General features: G+C 33.6%; 1 protein-coding gene across 1 annotated transcript in view; it reads left to right on the forward strand.

The window, feature by feature from the left end:
- The window catches only part of LOC110026660 (ABC transporter B family member 6-like), a gene marked incomplete in the record, with an annotated part of 15,521 nt that extends 955 nt beyond the window's left edge, over nucleotides 1–14,566 (forward strand). The window contains 11 exon segments of the mRNA XM_020727685.1: nucleotides 16–172; nucleotides 6,172–6,226; nucleotides 6,698–6,873; nucleotides 7,023–7,223; nucleotides 7,833–8,092; nucleotides 8,187–8,497; nucleotides 8,591–8,811; nucleotides 9,150–9,490; nucleotides 9,794–10,587; nucleotides 10,966–11,207; nucleotides 12,978–14,566. Of these exon segments, the coding sequence (XP_020583344.1) occupies nucleotides 16–172; nucleotides 6,172–6,226; nucleotides 6,698–6,873; nucleotides 7,023–7,223; nucleotides 7,833–8,092; nucleotides 8,187–8,497; nucleotides 8,591–8,811; nucleotides 9,150–9,490; nucleotides 9,794–10,587; nucleotides 10,966–11,207; nucleotides 12,978–14,207 (3,988 nt within the window).
- Between the last annotated feature and the right edge of the window lie 337 nt (nucleotides 14,567–14,903).

Genomic DNA, 14,903 nt, shown 5'->3' on the forward strand with positions numbered 1-14,903 from the left:
TTGCGCGTGTGGGTGGGATTGGTTTCTTATGGCAGTTGGAGCTCTGGCTGCTGCTGCGCATGGGATGGCCCTGGTTATTTACTTGCATTTCTTTGGGAGGTCCATCAATCTGCTTAGTCCATCTAATTTGAATCATAAAAGCGCGGACGAGGTTTTTCATCAGTATAAGCAGGCGAGTCTTTGAGAGTTGCTTTTTATGGAAGAGAAAATTTTATTGCTTTTTTTAGTTCAATCTTCGCTGCCTTCTTTCTCCTCGATTCCCTCAGAATTGATACCTCCTATTTACTGAGTTTAATTCGCCTGATTTGTTTCTGTCCTGTTGCCCAACAATTGAATTTGCTTTTGTTTGATTCATTACATGTTAATCTAGTAGATATTAATTTTGTTGGAACAGGATTTCTTTTATGAGGTATTTTCATTGTTCGAAGATACATTAGTATTTTGATAATTGCTATTTTTTTCTTGGGGCATGTTTGTTTGCAAGTAGGATTAGACCAATCACGCAATATGTAACCTTGCTTCTCCTTTAATCAGCTGTTTTTCATGGTGAAAACTATTTGGTTGTCAAAATTCAAGATGCTTAATTTTTGAAAAATGTTGAGCTACCACTTGGCAGTTGAGCAATCAGCGCATTTGTAGAGTAAATTTGTATTTAGATTAAACTATGAATTAGCCAGAAGTAGTAGATACATATTATAATGTTGACCTAGTTAGGGAGTAGGGAGTAGGGAGAATCATGCTTCAATTTAAGTTTAATTAATAGATGAATTTGTGATTTATTAGTTGACTACTTAGGCATATTTGGTGTGTTTTGACTAATTGCAACAGTTCTTATGTGATTTCATTGATTTGGCAGTTAGTGCTTGATTGGATTAGTTAGGGTTTGATTATAATTTAATATGGAATAACTAAAATTTTCAATTATTATTAAATTAAATATGAAGTAATTAATTATTATAGCAATTATGTCTATTTTTCATTTTGCTGGAGTTATTAATGATTATTTAGATTTCAACCAAGGATTATTGACTGTTAGATAATTAACGGGCACTCAGACACGATTAAGGTGTAATTAATTCTTATTACAATTTGTGTTTTATTAGACTTATTAGGCTTACTAATGTTTAATTACATTATGGTATTTAAGCAGTGGCTGCAATACATCCTTCTTTTTGTAGCTTTTATTGAGAATTTAGGGGAGTACCAATGGAAAATTGGCTTCTAAAGTGGATTTGCCAACCATATTCTACCAATGTTCTGCCATCTCTAGAGATATGCTAAAATATTGCTAACAAAGAGCTATTACAATAGATGGGGCTGCGGACATTGTAACCTTTGTACTTATTGTTGTTTCACTTGCTATTTACTACTTGCAAGTCGGTTGCATGCCATTTCATCAGAGTGCTGTTGTCGAGAAGTTGCTTTGTTGCCATTTGCTACAAATTGCGATTTTTTGTTTTCACGAGATTCCTTGCAGGTGTAGATTTCTGTTCATAAGGAAATAGCTTATGCATTTTTTCCCCCTAATTTTTGATTTTTTTTACTTAAGGTTTGATTTTGAACTTGAAGGTTATTTGGAATTAGATATAATTGATATATGCTGACAAATCTATTAACCTTTGGATGAGAAGTCTGTAAAGATGTTTAAAGGCATTTACATTTTTATCTTTAATTGAATAGAATTTCTTTATTTTGTTTCAATCGTATTCGTGCAACCTAGATGTGCATTTCATTGGAGTACGGTACAGGTTTGTCCATATAATTGTAGAGGAAGACATCTCCTTGTACCATCGAAACCCATATTACTTTGGTGAATTCTTTTGTTGATTATTTTTTTTTCTACATATTTTATTATTGGCTTAGTTAGTGCTTCTTTTTTTGTTCGCATGACGCAATTATGCTCAGCAATGGTGAGTGACAATTGACACACCATAGTACAAAGGTCTCCATAGAGCTATAACACATGGCGTGATGCGCAATTTTAAATATGTCATAAACTATTAAAAGAATATTAATACTAAAAATAAGTATGCAATAATATTAGCTAGAAAAAATAAAACAACATGATAATAAAATAACAAAAACAATATTTAGAGTCAAGTGCTTAATACTTTAATTACTTAACATCTGAAATACATAATTTTTTTGCTAGTAATATTTTAAAAGTAAGTGATTGATCTAGTCATTCACAAAAAATGTTATCATCATCAAAAGTAAAAAAAAAAAGTCTCATTGTATTCATCAAAATCATTATAATTGCGTAAAATATAATCTTCATTATCATCCTCAACAAGCGAGCAGAGCATACTATGGTACGAGTGGCACACAGTGGGCAGATTTTTGCCGCATATATGTACATCCATCCATCCATTTAATCATAGTTATCATATTAATTTAAAATTTTATCCTATTTTATTTGTTGGATTTAATGATTATATCATATTTTTAGTTTCATTTCTCATATTTACTGTTTGCATTTAAGAAGATAAGGTAGTAGCTTATTTAGTGGTTTGCGATAGGTGAATCTTAAGTTCAATTGCATGATTTATATACATTGCATCATTATAGTTCCACTTGAAAGCCCTAGGGCTTAACCGTTCTCATGATCTAAATTGACAAAACTAAAAGATGGTCATCCAATGAAGGTCAATAGATTTTATTGAAGAAACCATTCTTTCTTTGCTTATGTTCATATTTGCTCTTTTGTTTAATCTCTAGCATTGTTGTTTGATTGAATTACAAATTACGGCTTCACTGGTTTACTTGTGAACTCATGCATACGTTTATCCTTTTTTTTGGTTCTTGTGACCGAAGGCATGAAATATGATTTTTATTGATTGGCTGGTAATTTTACATTTTTGTGTATCTTATTATATAACCATTTTGCATCTGAAAAATAACTGCAAACATCAAAGAATAAACCTAAGACTAAGGCTACTAATTTTGAAGCTTGTTAGAAGATGTGTAGCTTCATCATTCAATACTTTGTTATGTCGTAATTAATTTTGTGTTGATATCTTCTATCATGGGCATATACTTTTGTATTTTGTAACAGAAAATCTCTTTATTTATCTTTTTTTTTTTGTTTTTTATTCTAAAATCATTAATTAGCTTCAAACGGTCATAGGTTTGTCTCTTTTATAACAGAAACTCTCTTTATGCCTTTCCTAATCGTTTTTTGCCCTAAACCTATTGATATACTGCAAACAATATGTTGAATAACTCCTGCTATTATTTGTTCCTTTTTAATTTTTTTTTACTTATTTATGCTGAATTCTAGGGCTTTTTCTGGAACACTGCTTTTGTCGGGTCCCGAGTCTTGGATGTGAAAAGTGGAGGGTTGCGTAGGTTGTCGACAATTATCATAAAATTTATCGAAAAATCATGCTATGAATAATTTAGATCCTTGTGCAATATGCTAGGGTGTCACTTGGAAGCGATGCGCTGAATGACCTGAATACAGTGAAAAGTGTGCGAGGGTTGCTACATCGACGTCTCATTGTGGTTTCAAATAAACAAGAGGTCTCACATTATAACCGGATGCGAGTAAAGACGTTAATACATGAAACTAATATTAGGATACAATCTTAGAATATAGCTACTTTCGCAGGTAAATTAATGAAATTAGTTGATATTATGATTTATAGAAACATAAATATATTATGTATTGAAGAAACTAAATGTGTTGAAGAGAAAATTAAGGATGTTGATAGCTTAGGTTTTAAACTTTGGTATTCAGTTAGGATTTGCATTAGAAATGATGTAGGTGTATCCCTTAAGATTGTTGATGATACTTAAACTTTTAATGTTATAAGTGTCTATGCTCCTCAAGTAAGTTTAGATATAGGTTCTAAAGAAAAATTCTGGAATGATCTAAAATACTTAATACAAATTATACCTCTTGAAGAAAGAGTTTTTATTGGAGATGATCATGTTGTTAGAGTGGTAGAAGATTTAAGAAATATTCATGGTGGCTACGGTTTTAGAGTGATCAATGAAGAAGGTAGAGTCATATTAGATTTTAATTTAGCGTATGATTTTATTGTTGCTAATACTTTAAGAAAAGAGATAAACATATTGTTACTTATAATAATGGTTCTAATAAAACACAAAATGATTATTTTCTTATGAGAAAAATAAATCATCAAGTATGCAAAGATTGTTATGTCATTCAAGATGAGAATTTAAGTACTTAAAATCGATTATTAGTTCTAGATTTTAAGACGAAGAATTGTAGAATAAAAAATACTAGGAATCATTGTCATAGAATTAGATGGAGGTACCTAAAAAATAAATAAAATTATTTTTATGAGTAAGCTTCAATATTTCAAGATTTGGGATGCTCATGAAGAAGCAAATTCTATGTGGGATAAAATCAAAAATAATATTAAACAAGTGATAAAAGATGTACTTGGAGAATCAAATGAAAAGTTTATATAAATAAAAATAGATGGTGGTGGAATAATAATGTTAAAGAAAAGATAAAATATAAGAAGTTGTGTTATAAAAATTGATTTAAATATAAAACTTAGAGAATTGAGAAAAATATAAGGTTGCCTGTAGGGAGTCTTGGAGAATAATTTGTGACACCAAAAATTTTGCTTTTAGTGATTTTTATAATAGATTAGATACTAAATAGAGTGAAAAATATATTTGTAAACTAGTAAAAAAAAGTAAAGATTTAACTCAAGTAAAGTCCATTAAAGATGAAATTCATTTAGTGTTTTTGCTAGAGGAGGATATTCAACATAGGTGGGAGAGCTAGTTTGATAAACTTATCGATAAAGTTTCCGAAAATACGATCTATCTTACTAATCTTAATATCATTAATAATAGTAAAATGTTTTATTTTTACCGTCGCATTAGTAAAAAAGCAGTTGATGAGGCTTTAAAGAAAATCAGGGTTGGAAAATCACTAGGACCTGATGATAGTCATTGATTTTCCAATTGAAGTGTGAAAATATTTAAGAGATTTGAGAGTTTCTTGGATTACTACTCTTTAATATTATTTTAAAAACTAAAAAGATGCCTGAGTAATGAAAGAAGAGTGTTGGTTCTCATTTTTAAAAATAACACAAGTGTGTGCAAATTACAGAGAAATTAAGTTGATGCGTTGTACTTCAAAATTATGGGAGAGGGTAATTGAACATAGGTTAAGACGTGCTACAACGATTTCTCATAATCAGTTTGGATTTATGCTTTAGTTAATGGATGCTCTTGTTGAGCATTTACAGGAGGATGTATCTTGGTGTAAGCTTTTCGCTGATGATATCTTTCTTGTAGATAAAACTAGATAAAGAGTTTAGGGAAAAAAACTTCAATTATGGAGGTCTACATTAGAGTTTAAAAGCCTTCTTTTAAGTAGATCTAAAGTTGAATACATTGAATGTAACTATAGTAGTAGCAGCTTTAGTGGAGTTGTAACTATGAGTGATCAAATCATTAAAAGATGTGAATGTTTTAGATTCTCAAGTATGTTGTTCAAAGTGATGGTGATATAGTTGGGGATGCTATTAGTAGAATTCAAGTTGGTTGGTTGAAGTGGAGGAATGCATCAGGTCTATTGTGTGATAGAAAAGTACCCCTTATATTGAAAGGAAAAGTTTTATAAGATGGTGGTGAGACCTGCAATGCTCTATGGCTCAGAATGTTGGCCTTTAAAAGAGAAGCATAAAACAAAGTTAAGTGTTGCTGAGATGAGAATGCTTAGGTGGATTAGTGGCTTGACACTTAGAGATAAAATGCAAAATGAATATATTCGTGATAAGTTTGGTGTAGCTCCAGTGGCAGACAAAATTAGAGTCATGTTTGATGGTTTTGTTATATTAAATGTCGACCATATGATGATTCAGTTAGGGGAGTAGATGTTTTAGATTCAACTTATATTAAGAAAGGCAGAGATAAACCTAAAAGGACTTGGCATGTTGTATAAGAAAATGAATTTTGATTTTTAATTTATTAGAATTAAATGAAAATATGACACTCAATAGGACGCAATGGAAAAAAAACGATTCATGTGGCCGACCTCTCTTAGTGGGATACATGCTTGTCGTTATTGTTGTTGACTATGTTGAATTCATATAATTAAAGAAATGTAATGGACAGTTTGATTGCTTGAGACCATTTGCATTAGCTTTTTACTGAAAGTTCTGTTTTATTTTCTGGTGGCAGCATGCTCTGTACATTATTTATATTGCAGCTGGTGTATTTGCTGCTGCATGGATCGGTAAGTCCAAGTCTTTTTTTTTTATCTTAATCTCATTTTCATTATTTTTAATACATTGCTGATTTATTTAAGGGTTGTTAAATGTTTACAACCTCATGAGATCACTTATTATTATTATTATTATTATTATTTTTTAAATTTAAAATTATTATTATTATTATTATTATTATTATTGTTTTTTAAATTTAAATTTTATTTTTAAATATATGTTTGTTTAGTATAAGTTTTTATATATTTTTAATTTTTTTTAATAAATAAATAAATTGCTCTTAAAAACGATCAAAACACCTAAAAGAAGGTGTTTTGAGTGTTTTAAAAACAAATAGCTATATCAAACATAATTTAATCTAAATTAAAATATAAATAAAATGAATTAAAATTTTAAAAAATAAAAATAAAGATAAAAATTTGATCCCAAACTGCCCCTTAGCTTTTTGAGCACCTTGGTTAATATTTTCTGAATTCTAGCAGAGGTCTCTTGCTGGATTATTACTGGAGAGAGGCAGACTGCAGTCATCAGGTCAAAATATGTCCAAGTATTACTAAACCAGGACATGAGCTTTTTTGATACTTATGGGAACAATGGAGACATCGTTAGTCAAGTTTTGAGTGACGTTTTACTCATTCAATCTGCTCTGAGCGAGAAGGTTATTTCTATGTGCTCCTATTGTTACTTGATCTATGTGATTTCTTAGCTTAAAGATCTATATATTATGTGAAATAAATTCTTTTATGATCTGAGCATCTTTGTTTAATCTTCTGCCATTATTTTCTAAGATTGCAGTTATGTCTGCAGGTTGGAAATTACATACATAATATGGCTACTTTTTTTGGCGGTCTTGTCATTGGTCTGATTAATTGCTGGCAAATTGCACTCTTGACCCTGGGTACAGGTCCATTTATTGTTGCTGCTGGTGGCATATCAAACATATTTCTACATAGACTTGCTGAGAACATTCAAGACGCATATGCTGAAGCTGCAAGCATAGCTGAACAGGTTTTGATTTTGGGGCATTTACATACATACCACCCAATTTTTTTGTATTTACATATCTAACACCTAAACATTACTTTTTACATTTATAACACTCAAATTTTTCATATCACATAAAAATACTGTCACTTTAAAATTTAAAACATTACATTTTTTCAATGTATAGGTAAGATGGCATATATGTAAAAAATGAAGTTATATGTAAATACATAGGACTTAAGTGTTATGCATGTAAATTTTCTTTCTATTTTTTATACTTCTGGATTCAGCAAACTGGCCTATATAAAATGGGCTGCAGAAGCCTGAAACTTGTGTTGTTGACTTGTGCATTTCTTTCGACCCAGTGCACAACATGTTTGCTATGCTATTACGTGCACATAAGCCTAAGAAACAGCTGGGATTATCTACCTTGGACTTCACTAAAATTTAAAAAGTAACTTTGTGAGTTATTTTGCTGAATAATACGTTTCTGATAATTATTTATTCAATTCAATGTCTTGTAAGCGAATTGTTTTTTTTTCCAAACTTTAAGAATATGCTTCCCATTTCATTTCTAAAACAATATATTTTTTTACCTAATTGGTTTTAATTTGTAGTAAATATTTGATGCAGGCCATCACTTACATTAAAACGTTGTATGCATTTACAAATGAGACATTGGCAAAGTACTCTTATGCTACTTCACTGCAAGCAACACTGCGATATGGAATATTGATTAGTCTTGTGCAAGGTCTAGGACTTGGATTCACATATGGACTAGCCATATGTTCTTGCGCTTTACAACTTTGGGTTGGAAGGTTCCTGGTGTTGCACGCAAAAGCAAATGGCGGCGAGATCATAACTGCTCTATTTTCTGTGATTTTGAGCGGCCTGTATGTACTCCGAACTTGAGCAGCTCTGACAGATTTTTTTATTTCTTCACTATATCCTGAATTTATGTTTTTTTTCCTTCCCAAACTCTTTTAGGGGGTTAAATCAAGCAGCAACAAATTTCTATTCATTTGAGCAAGGGAGGATTGCTGCTTATAGACTTTATGAGATGATAAGCCGCTCAGCTTCCACTGCCGATCATGATGGAAATACCCTATCTTCTGTACAAGGAAACATCGAATTCCGCAACGTATATTTTAGCTACTTATCTCGTCCCGAAATACCCATTCTAAGTGGGTTCTCCTTGACTGTTCCTTCAAGAAAAACAGTGGCTCTTGTTGGTAGGAATGGTTCAGGAAAAAGCAGCATAATTCCTCTCATGGAACGTTTCTATGATCCTACATTAGGTAAGTTGCTTTTTTAGAACTCTTTTAGAAGCTTGGCTTTATTTTAAATACTTACGTTTTTTTTTCCATGGGATCTTTTTTTCTTTTTTGCAGGAGAAGTACTTTTGGATGGAGAAAATATAAAAAATTTGAAGCTTGAATGGTTGAGAAGCCAAATAGGACTTGTCACACAGGAGCCAGCATTATTAAGTCTAAGCATTAGGGACAACATTGCATATGGGAGATCTGCTACTTTTGATCAGATCGAAGAGGCTGCCAAGACAGCACATGCACATACATTTATTAGCTCGCTTACAAAGGGATATGATACACAGGTATACAAATATCTTTCCATCTTATGCTTTTTGGCTTTCTTTGGTGGGGCATTTACATACATGACCCAGTTTTCATGTATTTACTAATCTAATACCTGGAGTATATTTTTTACATTTATACCACCGAAATCTTTAATATCACATAAAAAATAACAATATTTTAACTTTTTAAATGTGAAATACACCTTTTCATGCATAGGTAAGATTACATATATGCAAAAATTAAAGTTTAGGAGTTAGATATGCGAATACATAGGAATTTAGTGATATGTATGTAAATCTTTCTTTTTTTTCCTGTTCTCTCAACATTGCTTCTTGTTTTAACTATTGCATTCCAGGTTGGAAGGGCTGGCTTAGTATTAACAGAAGAGCAAATGATAAAGCTTTCTATTGCTCGGGCTGTACTTTCAAATCCATCTATTCTTCTTCTGGATGAGGTCACAGGTGGTCTTGATTTTGATGCAGAAAGATCTGTTCAGGAGGCGTTGGACATACTCATGCTTGGGAGGTCAACCATAATCATAGCTAGACGTCTTGGCCTTATAAGAAATGCTGATTATATAGCAGTGATGGAGGAAGGTCAACTTGTAGAAATGGGTACACATGAAGAATTGCTCACCCTGGATGGCCTTTATGCAGAGCTTCTCAGATGCGAAGAAGCAGCAAAACTCCCTAAAAGGTAATTTCATATTCCTATGGGGGGCATATTTACATAGCACACAATTCTTATATATTTACATATCATACACATAAACTTTCATATTTACGCACATAACACTCAAATCTTTAATATCGCATAAAAAAAATAATAGCATTATCACTCTTTAAAGGTGAAACACACCTTTTCATGAATAAGTTTAAAGCACCAATGTGCTATATATGTAACTATCATGTCATGGGCAACGAATGCAGATAATTTATTTTCTTCTTTTTTTTGTCTGAGATAAGAGTGACAAATTTTAATTTATATAATTGTTATCAGGACACCTATCAAGAATCATAAATATCCTGGTACTTTTCAAATTGAAAAGGATTCATCTGATAATCATTTTCTCCAAGAACCATCATCTCCTAAGATGGTGAAGTCCTTCTCGCTTCACAGGGCTCGTGGGTTTAATACTGTTAAGCTTCCGGATGGTAATCGAAGCCTACAGGAATCACCAAAGGTTCGCAGCCCTCCCTCGGAGCGAATTATGGAAAATGGGATGCCCATGATAGTTACAGAAAGAGTTCCATCCATTAAACGACAGGATAGTTTCGAAATGAGGTTGCCTGAACTTCCCAAGATCGACGTACATTCACTTAATCGGCAAACCTCGAACAATTCAGATCCAGAATCTCCCATATCTCCGCTTTTGACTTCAGATCCCAAAAATGAGCGCTCCCATTCAAGCACTTTCAGCCGTCCACTTAATAAGTTTAATGATTCACCCGTCATGAAACGAAGACACACAGGAGACTCGAAGCATCTGAAGCCACCATCATTTTGGAAGCTTGTTGAGCTTAGTTTCACAGAATGGCTTTATGCTCTCCTGGGAAGCGTTGGTGCTGCCATTTTTGGATCATTTAATCCTATTTTTGCTTACACTGTCGCATTGATAATGGCGGCATATTATAGAATTGGTGTTGACGATGTTCAAAATGAAGTTAACAAATGGTGTCTCGTCATTTCTTGTTTGGGCCTTATCACTGTGCTTGCAAATTTTTTGCAACATTTTTATTTCGGCATTATGGGGGAGAAGATGACCGAGCGAATTCGAAGGATGATGTTCTCGGGTAATTAGTATTAGGAAATCTCTTAGTTTTGGGAAATTTAGGTGCACACCACACAATTCTTATGTATACATATATCTAACTCCTAAAGTTTGTTATTTATATTTATAATAATTTGGTGTTATAAACCTATGCATGATAAAGCGTATTTCACCTTTAAAAAGTTAGTAACAGTGGCACTGTTGATGAGATTTTAAATATTTCAGTGTTGTGCATGTAAATATCAAAGTATAGGTGTTAGATATCTTAATATATAAGAATTGTGCGATAATCATGTAATTCTCCCTTAGTTATTTTTATTTTTTATTTTTTATTTTATCTGACAGTCATGTTAAAGTTGAAATGTGGGTGAATTCTGAGCTTAACGTTGGTGCTTTTCAGCCATGTTACGCAACGAAGTAGGATGGTATGATGAGGACGAGAACAGTGTGGACATATTATCAATGCGCTTGGCAAATGACGCCACATTTGTTCGTGCAGCTTTCAGTAATAGACTTTCGATATTTATACAGGACACTGCCGCTGTCGTTGTGGCTGTTGTTATCGGAATGCTACTCGAGTGGCGGATTGCATTAGTTGCTTTGGCCACTTTGCCCGTTCTTACAGTCTCTGCTATTGCACAGGTGAGCTAATATAATGGTAAGCTTCCTTTCGGTGTTAAATAATTCTAGTGCCATGTTTATCTGGCCAGGAAAATATAATTATTAATATCGCTTTAATCGTTAAATTTATGATAGTGATTTGCTACTTATTCTTCTGTATTTAGTGATTTTATTTCTTTGTGAATGTGTGCTATTTCATGGATATAATTTCATTTTTAGTACTTATTCATGCTTGCAGTTACAGTAAAGCGTGCATGCGCAAATGTTTTAGCCTCTCACGCATAGCATGAGCATTATAGGTAAAATATATTACCGCTGAATATTATTTATTTATATTTATCAGGCAGTGTTTCAAAACTTGAATTGAGTTTTGAAAGTTAATTTTTGCTGGAGTTTTATGATGTTTTTGTGATTGATGGTGGAGTAATTTTGATGTTGGACTGAAGGACGAACAGGGACGGAATTATCGGCAGTGACAAATGTTCGGTCCTTTTGTTGATTTATTATTTTACCATTCAATGCCCAATGAATTTTTTTTCGCATTTTTCCGTCCTGTTTATAGATTTCGAAGGACCAATAAAGTAGGAAAGGGGCGTTTACTTGAGTGGCTCACAATTCTTATGTATTTACATATCTCACACCTAAATTTTTATATTTACACACGCAACATTTAAATCTTTAATATCACATAAAAAAATAACACTATCACTATCATTACCACATTTTAAAAGTGAAACACTCTTTTATATGCATAGGTTTGAAGTATGGAAGTTCTATGTATGTAACTTTGTAAGTTTAGGGGTGAGATATGTAAATGCATAAGAATTCTGTGCCACGGATGTAAATATCCCAAACAGAGAGGCGGTAAAGAGCAGAGGGACTGTATCCGTGACTTGGAGGAGCAAATAGGGGAGGCATAAAGTGGCTGCACGGTGATTTGGTGGAACTTCAAGAGCGGTAGTGAGGGGCCAACAAGGAGAGTTACAAAACAACCCAAAAGTGGAAGAACTACAGATGTGACAAAATTGAAGCTGTGGGAAGCATGCATTAATGGTTGGGAACTCCTGTAACAGAAATAACATGCAGACATTGTGTAACTAGTGGCAATGAAGATCATATATTTGCTTAGGCGGAAAGTTCCAGCTTTTTAGGGATGTATTTCACCTAACAAATGATTCAAAATACTAGACTACTTCCCATTCATATAGCAGTTTACGTCGTAGGCATGTTCTTTTAGGAAGATTTACGTACATACCACTCAATTACTATGTATTTATTTACCTAACATCTAAACTTCAATTTTTACATACATGCCATCTTGTGTATGCAAGAAAAGGTGTATTCCAGTTTTTAAAATTTAAAGTGATGGTATTTTTTAATGTGGCATGAAAGTTTTGGGTGGTACAAATGTAAAAAGTAAGTTTTAGGAGTTAGATATGAAAATACGTAGGAATAGGTAGTATGGATGTAAATGCCCTTTTTTAAACATTTTAAAATGAACTAGGAAAAAGGATAATTGATAAATATACGTGAAATGATATCTCGAACTTTTAGATCTCCATCAACTCCTCTCATATGTGGTTGATATTCCTGGCAGTTTTTTGTGAAGAACGTTGTTACCTTCTGGGTTCATGCTTTTCCTTCAGTTATTGATTGAAACCTGCTTTTATATAATGCATAGTTTAAATTCTAACTTTTAAACTTGCTTAGAAACCTTCATGAGAATTGATCCTTATATTTCGTTATCAATTTTATGAATCAATGCTTAATCATATCCATTACTCATTGCAGAAAATGTGGCTCGCTGGATTCTCAAGAGGCATCCAGGAGATGCACAGGAAGGCCTCTTTGGTTCTTGAAGATGCCGTTAGGAACATCTACACCGTCGTCGCATTCTGTGCCGGTAACAAGGTGATGGAACTTTATGGGTTGCAGCTAAGTGGAATATTAAAGAAGAGCTTTTTCCATGGTATGGGTATTGGTTTCGCCTTCGGCTTCTCACAATTCCTACTTTTTTCCTGTAATGCTCTTCTCCTTTGGTACACCGCCGTCTCCGTTCATAACGGCCACCTCAAACTAGTCACAGCTCTCAAAGAATACATGGTTTTCTCCTTCGCCACCTTCGCATTAGTCGAGCCTTTTGGTTTAGCTCCTTATATCTTAAAAAGGAGGAACTCACTCATTTCCGTATTCGAAATTATCGACCGAGTTCCTGTGATAGATCCGGATGACAACTCTGGCGTTAAACCGCCGACCGTCTATGGAAGCATCGAGCTTAAAAACATCGACTTTTGCTATCCAAATCGTCCCGATCTAATGGTGCTGAATAATTTCTGTATCAAAGTTGGCGGCGGACAAACGGTTGCCGTGGTGGGTGTTTCTGGCTCCGGAAAGAGCACGATTATTTCCCTAATCGAGAGATTTTACGATCCTGTTTCTGGCCAGATCCTATTGGACGGTCGTGATTTAAAGCATTTTAATTTAAGATGGTTGCGAAGCCACATGGGTTTGGTACAGCAGGAGCCCATCATCTTCTCAACCACAATCAGAGAGAACATCATATATGCTCGACATAATGCGACCGAAGCCGAAATGAAAGAAGCGGCGAGAATAGCGAATGCCCACCATTTTATCAGCAGTTTGCCCCATGGCTACGACACACACGTTGGCATGAGAGGAGTCGATTTAACACCCGGTCAGAAGCAGCGGATCGCTATTGCTCGTGTAGTTCTAAAAAATGCGCCTATATTGCTGTTAGATGAAGCGAGCTCCGCCATCGAGTCTGAGTCGAGCCGAGTTGTTCAAGAAGCACTTGATACGCTAGTTATAGGGAACAAGACGACTATACTTATTGCTCATAGAGCGGCTATGATGCGACATGTGGATAACATTGTGGTTCTTAATGGCGGCAAGATAGTCGAGCAGGGCAGCCATGATGCGTTGGTTCAGATGAATGGACTCTATGTTCGGTTAATGCAGCCGCATTTCAGTAAAGGACTTCGGCAGCATCGGCTCTTGTAAGCATCCTTTCTATAATCTCTGTAAATTATCTTTTTAGATTGAAGTTCTCTCATTCATGAATTTCCTTGACTCCTCGATTTTCATGACACTCGAGATGAGATTATAGCAGATAGATTTGGGGTTTAGAGGTCAGTGTAGCAGTGAAGCTTTGGTAGGATCAGTCTCTTTGTATTCTTTCCCAGGCTTTGATTGGCCTTATTGTATTAATTCGTCAGTCTTAGGGTTTAGGGTTGTGAGATATGTTAACTATAGGGACTTATTTTATATTGCTTCAGATTTCGTTGAAACTCACTTCAGTAGATCTTAGGAGTAAAAATTGTGGGAATTCTTGCAATGTATATATTAATATATTCCATGTACTAAGTCTCCAGCACGCCTATGGTTTTCCCTCTCTTTATTTTTTTCAAGTTATGTATGTGATTGCTATCAGGCTTGATTAACATATAATTGGTGGTGAGCAAATTTGTTTGTTTGTGCATCTTTCATTTTGTAGAAACTGCAATTAATAATTTAGCATCTTTTTGAGATGTTTTTCTGCCTGCTATTACAATCTTCTTTGTGGAACCTTTTTTTCCTTGTTTTTCAAGTTTTTTTTTTATTTTTTTAAATGAGATGCTGTTTTTGACAATCATGTGTTAAAATGTGATGAAATGAAAGTTATTATCTCAATTAGAAAAAAATAATTTTTTAATTTTT

Source organism: Phalaenopsis equestris, unplaced genomic scaffold, assembly GCF_001263595.1.
Source record: "Phalaenopsis equestris unplaced genomic scaffold, ASM126359v1 Scaffold000392, whole genome shotgun sequence".
Taxonomy (NCBI): domain Eukaryota; kingdom Viridiplantae; phylum Streptophyta; class Magnoliopsida; order Asparagales; family Orchidaceae; genus Phalaenopsis; species Phalaenopsis equestris.